This window comes from Alternaria infectoria, assembly GCF_024043175.1.
Source record: "Alternaria infectoria strain BMP 0036 chromosome Unknown scaffold_2, whole genome shotgun sequence".
NCBI lineage: Eukaryota > Fungi > Ascomycota > Dothideomycetes > Pleosporales > Pleosporaceae > Alternaria > Alternaria infectoria.
In genome coordinates, this window is record NW_026250691.1 from 829,655 (window position 1) to 847,017 (window position 17,363).

The 17,363-nt window shown below is 52.7% G+C and overlaps 7 protein-coding genes across 7 annotated transcripts; 3 read left to right on the forward strand and 4 right to left on the reverse strand.

Moving 5' to 3' along the window:
* Positions 1–1,846: 1,846 nt before the first annotated feature.
* On the reverse strand, positions 1,847–3,754 carry J4E92_001725 (uncharacterized protein; the record flags this gene model as incomplete). The annotated part of the gene is made up of 1 exon (XM_051493136.1): positions 1,847–3,754. One exon carries the CDS (start codon positions 3,752–3,754, stop codon positions 1,847–1,849), a length of 1,908 nt encoding a protein of 635 aa, XP_051356367.1.
* Positions 3,755–4,255: 501 nt separating this feature from the next.
* On the forward strand, positions 4,256–5,844 carry J4E92_001726 (uncharacterized protein; the record flags this gene model as incomplete). The annotated part of the gene is made up of 2 exons (XM_051493137.1): positions 4,256–4,940; positions 5,039–5,844. 2 exons carry the CDS (start codon positions 4,256–4,258, stop codon positions 5,842–5,844), a joined length of 1,491 nt encoding a protein of 496 aa, XP_051356368.1.
* A 340-nt stretch (positions 5,845–6,184) lies between these two features.
* Positions 6,185–7,915, reverse strand: J4E92_001727 (uncharacterized protein; the record flags this gene model as incomplete). The annotated part of the gene is made up of 1 exon (XM_051493138.1): positions 6,185–7,915. The coding sequence occupies one exon, from the start codon at positions 7,913–7,915 to the stop codon at positions 6,185–6,187; it is 1,731 nt and encodes a 576-aa protein (XP_051356369.1).
* Positions 7,916–8,349: 434 nt separating this feature from the next.
* J4E92_001728 (uncharacterized protein) lies at positions 8,350–9,511 on the reverse strand (the record flags this gene model as incomplete). Its single annotated transcript, XM_051493139.1, has 5 exons — positions 8,350–8,892; positions 8,948–8,981; positions 9,030–9,101; positions 9,151–9,238; positions 9,298–9,511. The coding sequence occupies 5 exons, from the start codon at positions 9,509–9,511 to the stop codon at positions 8,350–8,352; spliced, it is 951 nt and encodes a 316-aa protein (XP_051356370.1).
* Positions 9,512–9,857: 346 nt separating this feature from the next.
* Positions 9,858–12,410, reverse strand: J4E92_001729 (uncharacterized protein; the record flags this gene model as incomplete). Its single annotated transcript, XM_051493140.1, has 1 exon — positions 9,858–12,410. One exon carries the CDS (start codon positions 12,408–12,410, stop codon positions 9,858–9,860), a length of 2,553 nt encoding a protein of 850 aa, XP_051356371.1.
* Positions 12,411–14,459: 2,049 nt separating this feature from the next.
* On the forward strand, positions 14,460–15,719 carry J4E92_001730 (uncharacterized protein; the record flags this gene model as incomplete). Its single annotated transcript, XM_051493141.1, has 1 exon — positions 14,460–15,719. The coding sequence occupies one exon, from the start codon at positions 14,460–14,462 to the stop codon at positions 15,717–15,719; it is 1,260 nt and encodes a 419-aa protein (XP_051356372.1).
* A 730-nt stretch (positions 15,720–16,449) lies between these two features.
* On the forward strand, positions 16,450–17,343 carry J4E92_001731 (uncharacterized protein; the record flags this gene model as incomplete). The annotated part of the gene is made up of 2 exons (XM_051493142.1): positions 16,450–16,458; positions 16,576–17,343. The coding sequence occupies 2 exons, from the start codon at positions 16,450–16,452 to the stop codon at positions 17,341–17,343; spliced, it is 777 nt and encodes a 258-aa protein (XP_051356373.1).
* Positions 17,344–17,363: the final 20 nt, after the last annotated feature.

Here is a 17,363-nt window from a genome sequence, read left to right on the forward strand (position 1 = left end):
GAGTTGTAGTCTTTTGATGTCGATGGATGTGTGCCCACGCACACTATTGGGGAGACCTTGATGGTACGTCTCGCAGGCAACAAATTGCCTGCATTCCCAGAAAAGCTGTCTTCGACCGAAGTGAAGAACACGTGGCGAAAGGACACGCTCCTGAAGTACCCAGGCACGTTGATTTAGCGGTTCACGTGTGAGCTTTTGAGCCCACACGTTAGGTTCGCATACGGTAAGGTACCTCTTTGTTGCATCCCCTTTGCAACCAATCCAGGATATACTTGACTCTGTTGGCAATACAGATCGTGGGTCTCTGTCCCAGAAGCAACCTTCGGTGGCGTTCTTTGAACCGGTGGCAGCTATATTGATGAAGCAGTACCTATACACAAGGCTCATGAGACTGGCTTCATTACTCCAATCGCTCCAGTCATCTTGTATGATACAGAAAGCATCAATCCAGAGATAACGAAGGCCCAACTTTCGAGTGATGCTAATTGCTTCCAAGAATGTTTTCGTGAAGTATGACGAATGAGCGCCTTCCTGAAAGTAATGTAGATTCGATGCCATCACCCTAGGCATAGGATAGTTCTTTCCCCAGCAATGAGAGAGTGTTGCGTAAGGCTGTCCAGAAAGGACGTCATTACGATGCACTAATCGTACGAGATCTTCATCAGAAATGCCGACATCCAGCACCCGCGTCGGGAACCAGCGTTCGGGAATAGTTGCGTTGCACCGAACATGATTTTGAGTACACTCATTCATCCAGCGTTCGATCAAATTCCAACTCTCGGGAGAAGATGTCGACGAAGCGGGTTTGTACGTCGCGTGTTCGCCTGTGTTTGAAAGTGAGTAATCAATCCAATTGATAGATGCTTTTAGCCAAGGCTTACTTCGAAGCGTTTCAATGACCTCAAATGTGAAACCTAGACTAAAGTCGTTCACACCATCCGACGTCAACTTCCACTCGAAAGAGCTTTGCCAACTTGCCGACGAAGTATCAGATTCGCATTTGATTGGAAACAATGTCTCCGAGTAATCGACAAACTCCCTTTGTATGTATCCGAGAGTTTCCGAACATATCCCGCAGAACTGCTCTGAAGATTTCTCCAGAGATGCTAGTGAATCGTGATGGACAAGGTCTTTATGCCATCCCGGATGGCTGATGATATCAACGATACCCTGACAGGTTTCACAAAGCTCGTTGAAAGTAACGGAGGTCACACTAGGAATATGAACGGGTTCTGCATCATGTCGGCCAGTCAAATGACGCAGGAAAGTCCCAGCAGTGAGTTTGATCAACAGACTCGTGATCTCCAGTAGTTTCAGAACGACGAGTAGAAGATCGAAGAAACAGGAGGCAGCAGACGCCATATCGGAAGTAACGAAGGTGTAGTTTGATGGACTTGTCAGGCTGGTTAGGATGATCGCACAAATTGTGGGGTTTCGAGGCTGAGCAACACATCACACAACGTGCACCCCGCTTCCGACCGGTCAGCTACCTCCTCGTTCATTCGCGGAAAGACTGCATGGTACGTTACCACCACGTCGGCAGTACATGCAGGCATCAGAAGGACTTTTACCAGCCTGAACGGTAACGCGCAGATCTCTGCCAAGATAGTGGGGTACTTGGTGAAGATGCGATAGGAGCATGGAGTATTTGTGGAACTGATGGCAGAATTTGTAGCAAATGCCTCCTGAGTAGCGCTGAGTCCTCCAGCCTATGTGTTGAGCTGAAGCTTGGGCCCACCTCATACAAGAAAAAAAAACCGAACAGGTCTGCGGGCTACATTAAACTAAAACCTTGCAAAGTAGGTGACCCAACGTCAACGTAGGCTCCAGGCTGTCCAGTGTTTTCCTAGGTTGGCGTGGGCCGGCCCTCTCTCCATTCGTCAAAACCCTTCTGACCGGGCATCTCTCTGCCATCAGAGAGCTTGAGTCTGGGAAAATGTACATCCTCGCGGTTGTATGTGGGCTCCTTCTGGGCCAACTCTTCGTTGACTAGAACCAAAGCGCCCGAGTGCCATCCTGCAGCACTCACCCGAAGAGCAAAATAGGCACCAAGGCCGTCTTCACCACGGTCCTGATCCCAGGCTCTTCCTTCCTGCTCGAACCACTCACTGACCTCGCCTTGGACGTTGGGGTCGGTCCTGAACATCTCCCTGCGCTCTTGGCTCTCTTCTGCGTGTGCGTCGTCATGAACCGCTTGCTTGAGCCATTCGTTTTTCCTCGCATCGAACCAGATCTGACGACCGCGTGTGTAGGCGTGAGGGACAAGTTGTCCGTTGCCATTGAACCGGTCATACACGATACCTCGTGCGTTCCCGACTAGGTTGTCACCGTTCGAGCCTAACCCCAGTGCGCCACAAGCTGAGTTCTCGGTACCGTATGAAGTTATCTTGCCATCCGAGTGGAGTGCCAGATAGTGATAGTCACCGAAAGCAATCGAGATGACGTTACTGTTCTGCAAGGCTGGAATTTTCTTCAGCCCCTGCACATCCCCTGGACTGTGACGATTGCTCCAACATGATTCGAGGTAGTTCTGGTCGCCGGTAATTACTTCATCGTCCCTGAAGATGGCAAAGTTGCGGAAAGAGCCCTGAACGTCAAGAGGAGCTCCCTGGTCGTGACGCAGAGTTTGGAGCTCAACAACATCCTCGACACGATTCTTTTCCTCGAATCTTCCACAGAACACTTTACCCAGGTCTGTGCTGAACAGCACAAAGTGCTCCAGTATAACGTAGTTCAGTACTGCTCCAACCTCTTGACGCAAAACTCTCTGCTCATCTGAATCGCGGTGGCCCTTGACATGCTGGTAGCCGGTCTTAGGAACTTCGGCATGTTCCAGGACAAGCATAGTGTCTGTACCTTCATCGCCATGGTCTCGTTCAACGGGGTCCCAGACAATAATGCCAACGCCATGAACATAGGCCGAGCTGCGGCTCCATCCTGCTACCACTTGTTTTACTTGTCCGAAGTTGGAGGTCGCGTTCGACTTGTCGTTCAAGGAGAGCTCAATCAGCTGCAGAGTCGCAAACTTGACTTGGAGCGCAGGCTTCTTGACATCGTACCACGACCAGATTCGGCCGCTGTCGGAGAGTCCAAGTATGTGTGCACGACCGGAGGAGAACTGCCGGATGGCGACAGTCGGCTCTTCGTATTGGGCCTCGGAGGTATTTGAGGGATAGCCTTCTGGGAAGCGGAGTGGTTGCAGGGGCCCACTGGCAATGAGTATCCTTTGGCCGTCAAGGGCGCCAGCGGTGTAGAGAGTACCTTTGGAGGTGAGCAAAGTCGTGGACCAGCCACCACATTGCATGTCTGCAATGACTCCTAGTTCTCGTGTCTTGTCCATCTCCGTCGGGAAGGCTTGATGGGCGTTGTACATGCGCCTGCCTGGCCGCATCATCCCAGCTCTCATTCCTCTCATTCGAGGCGTCCGACCATGTGCGTGGTCCTCCGGGTCTGAAGCATGCCCCAAGCGGTTGTGCGAGTTATGACCCCATGTGTATACGCGACTCTGGGTGAGCATGCGGCGATACATCTTCTGCCAGCGGTCGCCGTCATGTTGTACGACTGGCTGGTTCGGTACGCGGAAGGTCGTTCGAGCGAGATAACTCCAGTACGCTGGGTCTAATCGGATCGACGGTTGCTGGAAGGCTTTGCACGTGCTGCAGAGAGCGAGGAAGCTCTTGGCATCGAGGTATGGGAACACGAGTACGAGGATGTCGAGGGGGAGGTCGGTGATGGAGTTGATGGTGTCGGCCATTTTGGGGTTGCGAGGCGTCTAGACACCTTTTCGGGCGAGTCCAGTATATAGAAGAGGTATGTTCGAGGTGATGCCGGTGTTCAAGGTTGAAGTAATGGAATGAAGCCTGCTCCATGTAGCAATGACGACGTGTGAGTAAACAAGATGTTTGTGCTGTTGGAGAAGGCGCGATGGATGCCTGCCCAATGACGCAGGGAGCGCGGGGATCATTGCGGGACATTTCCGTTTTTGCGCTAACCAGAAGCGGCGACCAAACTTCTGACTCAATTCACGCGTCTCTATCAAATTTCCGCCTGCCCAGCCACGCTTGACCATACACGCGCTGCACTACTCTACCTAATAGAACCGACTCACGAAAATCTCCAGGCTTGGAGATACTGGATTTGGGACCAACTTCACGCCACGACACTTGATTTTGCCCCACCACGCCTCATCGTTCTACACCTGACTGGCCACATTCCAATTCTAAAAGGACGACGAGAACAGAAGAGTCGCACCGCCATGTCTGAGACACCCGCTGCAGAGGCAGCGCCTGCACCCGCTGCGGCAGTAGTACCACTTCAAGAAGGCGCACCTGCAACACCAAACGGCGATGCCACAGACGGGCCCAAAAAGCTCTCACCAGCGGAGTTGAAAAAGCAAAAGGCGGCCGAGAAGCAAGCAAAGCGAGCCCAAGCCAAGGCTGCGTCTGGCGCACCAAACCAACAGCAAGGTCCTCCAAAGGACAACCAGAAACAACAAAAAGAATCGAAGCAGACACCAAAAGACGACAAGTCGAGACCACAGCCACCATGGCGGCAATCATCGCAAGCCAACGCACCAGTCGTGAAAGACCCAGAGAGAAAGACGAAGAAGGGGAAAGAACCAAACCAGACTGGTCTGTTCTTTGGTCATCTTTACAGCCAGCCAAAGCAACAATCTCTTGTCGGCGCGTCCAAAGATGTACATCCTGCGGTTCTCGCGCTGGGCCTACAGTATAGCAGCTATGCCATCTGTGGTAGTACGGCACGCATGGTGGCCATGCTCTTGGTGTTCAAGACAGTGATCGAGGCCTATCAAACACCCCCAGGAAACAGTTTGGCCCGACATTTGACCAGCCATCACCTTGGTCCTCAGATCGAATTCCTGAAGAGCTGTCGGCCGCTCAGCATCAGTATGGGAAACGCCATCCGATGGCTCAAGGATAGTAAGTGGGAATTTCACATTGAGCTGATAGAGCAGACATGACTTAACTGGGCATCGAGATTACTAGAGATCGTCTGAAGAGATACTGACATCTTGCAGTCATCATCAAGATAGATCCTTCAACTCCGGAGAATGAGGCGAAGCGAGACCTGATTGAGGAGATCGATATATTCATCCGCGAACGTGTTACAGCTGCTGACCGACTCATCCGTGATCTGGCAGCTACCAAGATCCAAGCCGGCGATGTCATCCTAATCTACGCGGCATCTTCGATGGTCGAACAGACCATCATACATGCTCACCAGTCTGGCAAACCCTTCTCAGTCATTGTCGTGGACTCAAAGCCATTATTCGAGGGCAAGCAGCTAGCTCGGAAACTCGCAAACCACGGCATCTCAGTACGCTACTATCTCATCACAGGAGCTTCGCATGCTGTTAAGGACGCGACGAAGGTCTTCCTGGGTGCCCACGCGATGATGTCGAACGGTCGCCTCTACTCGCGCGTTGGCACAGCTCTGGTTTCCATGCTTGCCTACTCTCACTCATTGCCCGTCATCGTACTCTGCCAATCAGTGAAGTTCACTGAGAAAGTGGCGCTGGACTCCATCGTCGGAAACGAAGTCGCCCCTGCGGAGGAAATCCTCTCCGAGGCTGAGCGCCGCGAGCTCCTTCCTCTCAAGTCACGATTTACGGCTTCAAAGAGCGACGGCAAGTCGTCATCGGAAGAGGCGCCTGCCAATACCACAGACGTTCTGAAATGGATTGACGATGCCAAAAACCTGCATCATCTCCAAGTGCTCTACGACGTCACGCCGGCACAGTACATCAACATGGTCATCACCGAATACGGCAGCTTGCCACCAAGCTCGGTCCCCGTGGTCCACCGACTGAGTACGAACATATAATCCTGTCCAGCGTTTTCTTTTTGTATTCAGAGTACTTCCTATAGCACGTGCTAACATTGGACTTTCAGGAACTGAAGAGCAGGAGACGATGCCTACTAAGAGGGGCGTTCGTCAAGCTTCCGGCTGGTAGGATTTCATTGAGATGTGTGTCAAGGGATTCGCGATTTCGGAGGTTTTCACAGTGCCGGTATTCTTGGAATTTCTACGAGTAAGATAGGATACGGGGTATGGTGTTACGAGGGAATCAACATCTCACGCCAATGATTTTGCGCACTTCCAGTCCTATTTCCTCGATCCCAAAGGAGAATGTGCTAAACCTTACGAACCTAACCAATTAGCCTCATTTTAAATTCTCGATAGACAACCCCGCGATCTCAGCTTCAAGCGCTGCCATTTGCGCCCTCAGCGCCTGAACCCGCTCCTCCTTCTCAACCACCTGATCAGTTTGAGCATTCGCAGGCCCACCTCCACCCCTCTTCATTTCCTCCCTCATCATGGGAAACGCCAAAACTTCCTTGATTGAGTAATTGTTCGTCAAGAACATCAAGATGCGATCAAGTCCAGGCCCGCACCCAGCCGTGGGCGGCATCCCATACTCCAGCGCCCTGATGAATTCCTCATCAATGCCCTGCGCCTCGTCATCACCCTGAGCCTTCTGCCGAGCTTGCTCTAAGAAGCGCTCGCGCTGCTCGAACGGATCGTTGAGTTCGGAATACAGGTTGCAGATTTCCTGGCCGCAGACAAAGGCTTCAGCGCGTTCTGTGAGGCCAGGGATTGCGCGATGCGTCTTTGCTAGTGGAGACATGAGCTTCGGATGGTGGATGATGTATGTGGGGTTTGTGATGCGCGATTCGATGTAGACGCCGACGAGCTTGTCGAGCAGTCGGGCATTCGTATGCGGGGGCGAGCAAGCTATGTCGCGATCGCTCAAGATGCCGAGTAGAAATTGCCGACTTTCTTCAGTGTGAAGTTCAGATAGAGGAGGAAAGCTGACAGCACAGGCAGCTTCAAGAGCTGGAATCATATCGATGCGCTCCCATGGCCCCTCCCAGTTGATCTCGTACTCGTCACCAGTCTGACTCTTGAACCTGGTCACATAAGACCCAGTCACATTCTTCACCAAACCAGAAATCATCTCCTGCGTCAACTGCATCATCACCTCATAATCAGCATCAGCCTGATAGAACTCGCAGCTTGTAAACTCAGGATTGTGAGTCAGATCCATATCTTCATTGCGAAACACACGTCCGATTTCGAACACGCGATCAATGCCACCAACGACTAAGGGCTTGAGATGGAGTTCAGTAGCCGTCCGGAGGTACATGTCTCGCTTGAGATCGTTGTGGTGGGTGATGAAGGGCTTGGCTGCTGCACCGCCGGCTTGCTGGCAGAGGATTGGTGTTACGACTGAGATGTATCCGCGGCTGCGCAGGAACGTGGTGATGTAGGCTTCCATCGTGTCCCAGCTGCGCAGCATGTCGCGGCTGCGTCGATTCGTAATGAAGTCGAGGGGTCGGTCGCGGTGTCGTGTCTCCGCATCAGTGAGCGTCTTGGGCAGCATGTGCAGGCTGGGCGATAGCAAGATGACCTTTTGCGCGAAGAGCGAGAGCTCGCCTACGGGCCGGTTTCGTGGTTCTGTTCGCCCTGGGTGCCCGATCACACCGATTTGGTCGCCTCTCGCAAGGTGTTCGTGTTGCTGCTTGTATGCTTCGATGTCATCTCGTTCAGTCGCCTGGCACACGACCTGTATCTTGTCTTCGCCCACCTGAACTTCATAGAAGCGCAGACGCGCTCCTGCACTACGAATAGTGACGATGCGGCCACGTATTGTGTACTCTACGTCTTCGAGCTGTTGGCCACTTGCTATAGATTCGTGTCGAGCGCGGAATGCGCCAAGGTCCAGGAGATTGGGGATGAAGGAAGAATAGATACCATTCTTACATGTATTCTGGCGCAGACTCTGTACTAAGGTACAGCGGTTCTCGTAGTACTTGTGAGGTGGTAGTGTCTCCTGCTGGTCCGGTCTCGTACGTTGCTTGAGCGCCTTCGTGGTGACACCGTTGGCAGCCATGACGACCAATATTAATGTCCTTACAAATTTGATGTTCGCGAAGCGAAAAAGAAGTATGTTTAATGACCGGAGAAGATGCTTTGAAGTTGTTTTGCCCTTTCGGATGGAACAATGGTGTTCTTAAATATTACGAACCGCAAGTCCAGTCATCGCTTGTGAGTCAAGTACTGCATCCCTCGCGAACATATGCCCTCAGGCGTCCCATCACTGGTCGCATCAAACCCCAGAGATACGAGGCTGAATCTGCACTCACAATTTGTTAACATGATTTCCCCGCAATTATACTTCTTTTGCTACTGGCGCTGTTAGCTTCCCATCTAAACAAGCACAGATTAACGTGGATCATTCAAGGAGGTATTCTGCAAGTAAGGCATGTAGTCCAAGTAGCATAGCAAGATGCTCTGATGTCATTTTATTCGTGCAAATCTTCCGTCTTATGACTTGTCCTTCATGGCTCTCAGCGCTCCCATGACATCGATAGGCTCAGTCTTGCCAGTAACCTTCTGGAGTTCGGGGTCATCGACGCGCATGAATACGTTGTGCTTCTTCTCGTCACCTATCGTGAATTTGCCCTGCGTCTGCTTGTTCTCTTGTGAGAATGTGTCGAGCTTCTTGATGGCATCGTTGTTCAGCACACTCTTGGCAAACTTGACATTGCCCTTCGTGTACTCATGCCCAGGGTAGACCTTTGTATCATCTGGAAGAGCCGCTAGGGTCTCATTCAGAGCCTTGTGCATCTGTTCTGGAGTGCCTTCGAAGAATCGCCCGCAACCACCAATGAACAGTGTGTCTCCGGTAAACACGGCGCGATCGTTGCCGTCTTCGAAGTAAAAGCATATGCTGTCCTGTGTATGGCATGGTGTGTGGAGCGCTTTGACGTTGATGGAACCGATTTTGAAGGTACTGTTGTGGCTGGGGGTTTCGGAGACTTTGTCGCAGTCACGACCGCCAATTACAGGTAGGCCGAATGCCTTGATCTGGGAGGACGGTTAGCTGATAACTTCCACCCTGCTTGCTTCTTCCTAAACTTACTGTATCCACGTTGCCTCCTGCATGGTCTCCATGGCTATCCGATACGTCAGCAAAGTCGCATTGTGTAACGCGGTTGCCCTACTGGTGAGTGTTGATGATTTTGGTCAGCTTGAGACCTCCGGTGGTAGTCTGTTCCCGCAGCACGGGTAGAACTCTACAGTCGAATCAGCTAGGCACCTTCTTCTCTTTGTCTCCTAGCGTACTCTGGAGGGTTGGCAGGGTCAATGATAACGGCTTCTTTAGTCTTGTCGTCTGAGACTAGGTAAGCATAGTTGTTGCCCGAACCCTCCCCTGATTAGTGAGTTAGAATGTGTCTGATGGCTCGAGATACTCCATCAGGGTGCTCGTACACATGGGGATTGATTGGATATGCATGGCGCGTGCAGCTGGAGACGATGGCTGCTTGGCGTCAACTTCCAATTCGAGATTGTGGAAGCAATAACTCGCACTTACCTTGGCAAAAGTGCGACAGATTGATACTAGCGAGGATCGTTTGATGGTTGCAGTAAACACGCTCATGAGGAAGACACCGAACAGAAATTGGCGGAGAGTTGAGGAGGCCATGGAGCTCTGCGAAGGCCGAGGTGATGATGACGTTATCGCTCGTTATCGATAAGATACCGTCACGTGAGAAGCGGCCCACTACCAAACGCGTCGAGCTGTGCCGGACGCGTTCGCCCCAAAGACACGATGCATCCTAAATGGCGCGGCATGCGGCACAAATTCTTTATCACAACAAGCGATCAGGCACGACGCGTTTCAACGAGGAGATCTTCCAATACAGTATCTACCATGGAACTAATGGTACCCATACGCCTGACAAACACCTAAACCAAACCTTGGAACCCAGCCACGCCATTTCGATGCTCATGTACAGTCATAACAATCGTCCAACATTACAACGTCCCAACTACAGCAGCGCCTTCAGCCTCTTCTGCAGCTCCGGCTTCTCGGATGATCCCTCGCCCCTCAAGCGCTGCTCCTGAGGATCGTGCAATGGATCGCGAGTCACTGTGGCCTTGATCTTCTTGCCAAAGTACTCAATCTCCACGGTCTTCCCTTCACTCACAGTGCTGGGTAGCCATGCGTACGCGACAGGCTTGCGTACCGTGTAGCCGAAAGCGGCGCTGGTAACATAGCCGGCTCTTTGACCTTCCACGAAGACAGGCTCCTTGCCCAGAACCACCGAACGACCGTCGTCGACCGTCAAGCATCGAAGTCGCTTAGACGCTGCCTTCCTCGAAAGCTGCTCCAGCGCAGCCTTGCCAACGTAGTCCGCCTTCTTGTCCATCTGGATCGCGTACGTCACGCCGGCCTCCCAAGGGTTGTGCTCGGAGGTCATGTCGGAACCCGAGGCTCGGATGCCCTTCTCGATTCGCAGTCCGTTGAAGGCAGCGCGACCAGCAGCGACTAGACCGTGGGGCTTGCCCGACTCCCACAATATGTCCCAAAGCCGCTGGCCATACTCAGGTGTGGTCTGAATCTCCCAACCAAACTCTCCGACGAACGACTTTCGGAACATGGTGACGGGAACTCCAGCTATGCTTGTCTTCTTCACACCCATGTACGGCAAGCCTTTGTTGCTGTAGTCATCGGAGCTCACCGTGCGAATGACGTCGCGTGCGCGGGGACCCCAAAGACCAAGGCAACATGTGCTTCCAGTGATGTCTCGCACCTGAGCCCACTGACCGGACGTGTGCTTGTGTTGACGGCGAGCTTCGCGCGTGAGGTAGGCAAGATCGGTCGCTGTGTTTGCACCTACTTGGAAGAGGTCCTCCTCGATTCTCGAAACGAAAATGTCGCTCAGTACGCCACCGTGGCCGTTGACGAGCAGTGTATGGGTGATGGCGCCGGGTTGCTTAGAAACGTCACTGGTCGTCAACCTCTGGAGCAAGTGCACGGCACCAGGACCTGACACCTCGAACCTGTGGAAGGTTGTCATGTCGTACAACGCTACTGCATTCCGTGTCTTCCAGGCCTCCGCCGCGGCAATCGGTGAGTAGAACTTGGACGACCAGGCGTCCCGATCAACAGGCTTCCACTCTTCCGGTAGGGTGTTGACCAAGCCTGCGTTCGCTTCGTACCAGTGTGGACGCTCCCAGCCTCCTACCTCCAAGAAGAAGGCGCCTTGTTCTTGTTGTCGTGCGTAGAAGGGGCTGACACGAAGGTTGCGAGGGTTCTCTTTCGGCGCGAGAGGGTGGATGATGTCGTAAATCTCGACGAAGTTCTGTTGCGAGGTTTCGCTGACGTATTCCGGGCTCAGCTGGACTTCCTCGAATCGTGTCAATTCACACTCAGCAATGTCGATAGTTGAACGGCCCTCTGTAAGGGTCTCTGCCACAGCTCGAGCCACACCGGCCGAGTGTGTCACCCACACGGCTTCAGCGACCCAGAAGTTGTCGAGATTGGGAGCTTGTCCAACGACGGATCCACCGTCTGGCGTGAAAGAGAAGATACCGTTGAAACCATCTGCGATCTCAGTGTTGCGCAGTACCGGAAGCAGCTCCTTGGTGGCCTTCCAGGCAGGCTCAAAGTCTTCGGGTGTGAAGTCTAAACGAGAAGGCATGTGCTTCTCATCGACATGTTTGGGTGTCACGCCCAAGTCTGAAGCCTTGACGGGCATTGGACGGTGGCCATAGTACCCAATACCAAACTGTTCGCCATGCTCTCGGTAGTATAGGTCTTGGTCCTGGTGTCGTAGGATCGGCAGCTCGGCGTTCATGGCGTTGATCTTCTTGTTGACTTCGCGATTCTCGAGACCGGGGACAGCTGTAGTCTTCGCGTACTGGTGCCCTAGAGGAAGGAGAGGAACCTTGAGCCCAATCATAGCTCCAATCTCTACGCCCCAGAATCCAGCACACGATACAACTATATCCGCTGGTACAGAACCGTTGTTGGTCGTCACACCGGTGACACGGCCGTCCGCTTGCTCGATTCCGGTAACGACGGTGTGCTCGAGGTACTTGACGCCGGCGTTGCGCGTGTTTTCGATGAGGATCTGTGTCGCACGAGCTGCTAGCGCTAGGCCATCGCTTGGAATGTGAAGACCACCTAGCACCATGTCCTTGTTAAGGAGAGGGTACCTCTCGAGACATTCATCGGGACTGATCAAGTTTGCCTCGATACCCCATGATTGCGCATATCCGTGTTTGCGCTTGAGCTCCTCCAGTCGTTCTGGAGTCGTCGCAACTTCCAAGCCACCCAATTGGTTGAAGCAGTTTTGTCCGTCTTTCTCGAGCGCTTGCAGCTTTTCGACCGTGTACTTCGCGAGTAAGGTCATCGTTTTGGAGGGATTGGTCTGGAAGACTAGACCGGGCGCATGCGATGTTGAGCCACCGGGCATGCTCAAGGGGCCCTGCTCCACGACGGTGATGTTGTTCCATCCTCGTGAAACCAGCTCGTCAGCGAGGTTAGTGCCGACAACGCCGGCGCCGATAATGACAACGCGCTGGGAGGTCGCCATTGCAAAAGAGTTGAAAAGTATGGAATCGGACAATTGGTTTCCCAAGGCTGTAGGTCGAACTCCTCTTAAAGCTGCTTGCACTCGCGATAACGGACCATTTCACTACGCTCTGCCATAATAGGAGCCGAAACTAAGCGCAGCGCAAACTTCAATTGGCAAAATAATTCCCATGGTGTGGCCAACGGCAGCGTGATGCACGGAAGCAGCCCACCGCCCCGCATGCGATACTTACGACATTGGTGGGGAAGATGCCAGTCGTGGATGTAGGGTCCTGATGTCCATTTTGGGATTAGTGATTATGGTGCGGACGCATGGAGGCGAATCGTCTCGGGACTACAATAGCCTGCAACAACCCCGCCTCGCGTGTGCGCAACACCATCCCGTCTTTCTCACGATCTTTGCTCCAACCCAAAATTCGTCTCGTTTGATATCAGACCTGGATTTCAGGTGAGTATGCATAGTATGGAGAGCTTAGCATGCTTTTCCCGTCAATCGAACCTCATGCGGCTCTCGTGCCGCAAAGATTCACCGATCTTGCTCGCTACAATATATCATTGTAACAAGGATAAGCGTTGCTTCAACATTGAGGGTGACTTTCCGCCATCAAACCTTGCGCCAACCCATCGCGACCCACAAAGCCGGTGTGAAAGACACTAGGCCTTGAAAGCGTGGCAACAAAAGCCATGCGACAACAACCCTCCCGGACCCAGCCTCGATCCTACGGGGCTTCTCGAGAGCACAAACCCCTTTTAATCGGCAACTGCACTGCACCACGTGCAGAAAGGCAGACCCATCTGGACCATGATGCCGACCCGTGTGGTGTCACCCACATCGCATGCCCTCGATCACTGAGTCGCGCCCAGAGCAGTCTTCGCAATGGACTCAACTTGAAGTTGTCTCTGGTTGCGTTCATCGATGAGTCGATGCTGCGAGACAAGCGACAGCTTATATCGCCAAATCACCCCAGACGCCTACAGTGTTAGGGCAGGCCCAACGTAACACCTTGCTGCGCTGTCAGCACCAGCCGGCAAATTCACGACTGCGATTGCCAAAAGCACCCAAACCCTCCCGATTACTCTCCATATCGTCAGGAGGGGTAGTGACACGCGAGCTGCTGCGGTAACCATCCACGAACAAGGGCGCTTCCATCGAGACCAGTGACGCTTTGCTGTCGTATGCGTTGCGCGAGTCGTGTGGCATCATTCGCACTCAATGACAACGCGCTCAACGGTGCGTGTGCTCCGACGTTCGCTCTATACCCTCGATCAGAGTATCATGGGCTATAGTCCAGCAGACGTTATCAGCTGCGGTACTACATCCAAGCCCGACAGCTCATCAAGATAGCATCGCTATCTCGATATCTCGACGATAACAGCTGCGATCAACATCTTCAGTGAAGATTTTCGATAAGAGCGCGATAGCACTTGGATAATGCGACCGTAATAGTCCCGCCAGAACTTGGTGGTCGCAGTCTGATCGCGCCTTGGGCTGGCGTCCGTTGTCCGCATTTGGAAATCAGATCCATTCAAGTCCGTGCCAACATGAGGGGCAATGACGAGAACGGTCTGTACGTTCAGTCACCATGATATTCTCCTGCATTGTATGCACAGTCAATGAAACTACTCTGGGGTAATACGACGCTGCCCAGTCATATGACGCCGTTGAGCTCTAGCACAGCATTCTAGAATGTTGAATTGATCACGATGGCAGAACGTGCGGTAACGGAGAGACGTCAAAAATAGTCAGGTTGTGTGGCGCTTGACGGTCACCTGCAGCCGAATTACGTTCCCACGTCCCACTGGTTATCGCTCCTCGGGCGCGAATGGAAGCCATAACCCCATGGGGACTTAGTTGTTTGTCTTACTTGATAAGAGTGAGGAGTTAAGAACCTCGAGAAGAGGGTATAATAACGCCTGCGACATCCTCAACCTGACGTCCATCCTCTCTACCAGACTTGCCAACACACAATCGTGGTCGCTTCCAATTACCTTTAGCACTCCACTATCCTGCAACAAGCATAACATCACATTTCAACACACATCCTTCACAATGGTCGGGTCACTCCTGAGCTACCTTGGCTTTGGCGGCTCAGCCGCCGCCCAGGCTCCACCTGAGAACCAGCCCGTACGGGCCCTCCCCGCCAACTGGTATACCTCTGAAGAGATGTACCAACTCGAGCGACGCGCTATCTTCACCCGAAGATGGCTCATTCTTACCCACAAGTCGCGACTCGCCAACCCTGGCGACTTCCTTCGCTACAACGTCGCCAACTACGACATCGTCGTCTCCAAGGACCGGTCCGGCGAGATCAACGCATTCCACAACGTATGCAGACACCGCGCGTATCCCGTAGTTGAGAAGGATGATGGCAATGCTAAGATCTTCTCCTGCAAGTACCACGGCTGGTCGTATGGCCTCAACGGCAAGCTCGCGAAGGCGCCGGGATACCAAGAGCTCCAGAACTTCGAGAAGGCCAAGAACGGTCTCTTCCCAATTCACACACGCATCGACCGCAACGGCTTTGTCTGGATCAACATGGATGCGAAGAAGGAGCCCGAGGTATCATGGGAGTCACAGTTCGACCACGTCGACGAACAGGCGCGCTTCGGTCAGTTCAACTTTGACGACTACGAGTTTGACCACACCTGGAACCTCGACGGCCCATTCAACTGGAAGATTCTTGCCGACAACTTCAACGAGTGCTACCACTGCAAGAGCACACACCCCGATCTCACAACAGGTTTGATCGACCTCGAGAGCTACGACGTCTACTGCTCGGCCGACCACATCCAGCACGACCCCAAGACCCCTCAGGACCGCAAGGACCTCGGCCAAGAGATCTGCTCCACGTACTGCTTCCCCAACGCCTCCTTCACCGTCACAAAACACTTCCTCTTCATGCAGAAGTTCATGCCCAAGTCACCTACCGAGTCAGTCATGTACTACGAGGTCTGGCGCAACAAGCACTCGAACGACGAGGACTTCAACCTCATTAGCGACACCTACAAGCGCGTCATGGGCGAGGACAAGGTTCTATGTGAGCGTGCGCAGAAGAACATCGAGGCTGGCATCTTTGTCAACGGTGAGCTGCACCCACACATGGAGAAGGGCCCACTCTTCTTCCAGAAGCGATGTCGCGAGATCGTCATGGAGCACGGCGCGAAGGAGAAGAAGGCCGGTCAGAAGATCTGGCCTGCTAAGCAGCAACTCGAGCCTACTGGTGCCTCGGCCATCAGCAAAGAGATGGAGGACTTCTGCGAGGGTCTTGCTTGTGGCAATGACAACGAGAAGAGCGACCTTGCTTGGTAAGCAAAGTCTTGACTATCACGATTCATGATGCATGGCCTTGGTGTTTGGGTGTTATGAGTACTTGAGGCTTTGAACTCGTACTCTGGGGCTTGTTGTTTGACAGCATTCTTTGTAATGACTCTTAGCGATGATTTCCATAGCGCATCTATTCCCTCCCTTTCTCTATGTAGAATCCATCTTTATGCCTTTGCTACACAACGTCTTTGGCTCTTTTTGGTGACACGCATTTGCGGGTATAGCTTAGACCCTGTGTGTTTCTTCCTTTAGCATGACGTATCAGTATCTCTATCCATCCTCTTCCCCACATGAACGCACTCGCGCGTCGCATACCAGATCTGCATCGCCGTTAACGGACGTTTGATATCGCACGGTGTTTCGGTCCTATTTGGGAAAGATTGTGCGTCGACCAATCGGATGCATTGGTGCTACATGAGATAGCCGCTTGGGCTGCGAACAATGCGATAACAATGATGGTTCAGATGAGATGATGATGGCGCATGAGGAAGTTGAGTGATTAGTATGGTGACGGTTCTTTGACTAAAGATGAAGGCACCGATATTCTATGACGAGAGCTCCATTTCACGGGACGGAGTCAACCACTACGATGCACCCATCTCTGTGGAGCTCTTCCCGGCATCACACAATTACATGTGGTCATTATGGAGAAATGATGAGATACCACCATCGTCTTGGTCGTATTACGCTAAATGCCATGTGTGCGATCGCAAGCATGGCGAAAGTCACGTTATGTGATGACGTAATCAGTGAGCAAAACACACCCTGATGGCGCGGGGGCGTGCTTGACGTGGCTTGCATGTATGTAGAGCCTTATCACGACGAAGACTTGACATCTCAGCGAAGCACCACGATCGAAGTATCCGCATCAGCCAAGTCTGGTACCATGTCCGGAGCGAAGCACATCGTTTTCGATATAGTTGGCACGCTTGTGTCGCACGAGCATTTCTATGCCGTCATTGACGAACGCCTGGGCCCCAAACTTCAGGCCAACAACATCTCCGCACGTCTCCTTGGTTTCGCTTGGTTAGAAAGTGCGGAGCGTGAGTACACCTACCTCTCGATTTCGGGCTCCTACGTACCTTTCGCGAAGGTCTTCGAATCCATCTTCTTCCGCATCCTGCATTTTGCTGGCGTAGCAGAGCCGCGCAGCGTAGCGACCGAGGAAGATGTAAAGTATTTCATACAAAAGTATAGGAAGTGTGAAGTCCGACCGGGCGCAAAGAAATGTGTGGACATAATGAAGAAGGCTGGCTGGACAGTCTGGGCGTTCACTAGTGGAGATCGTCCAAGAGTTATGGGCTACTTCGAAAGAGGCAACATTGACATCAACAACGAGCATATTGTGACGTGTGACGACGTTGGTGCGGGAAAACCGGATCTCAAGGCGTATGAGAAGCTGAAAGAAAAGATTGGTGTTGACAGCAAAGCTGGTGATCTTTGGTTTGCGGCTGCACACGGTTGGGATGTAAGCGCAGCGGGCAGGGCAGGGTTCAAGACAGCGTATTGCCTTGTGTTGGAAAAGGAGGCATTAGACGATGTGTTTGGCAAGATGGACGTTGTTGCTGCAACTTTGCCCGAACTTGCAGAAAAGGTGACTTCACAGTAAGAAGTAATGATAGCCGACGA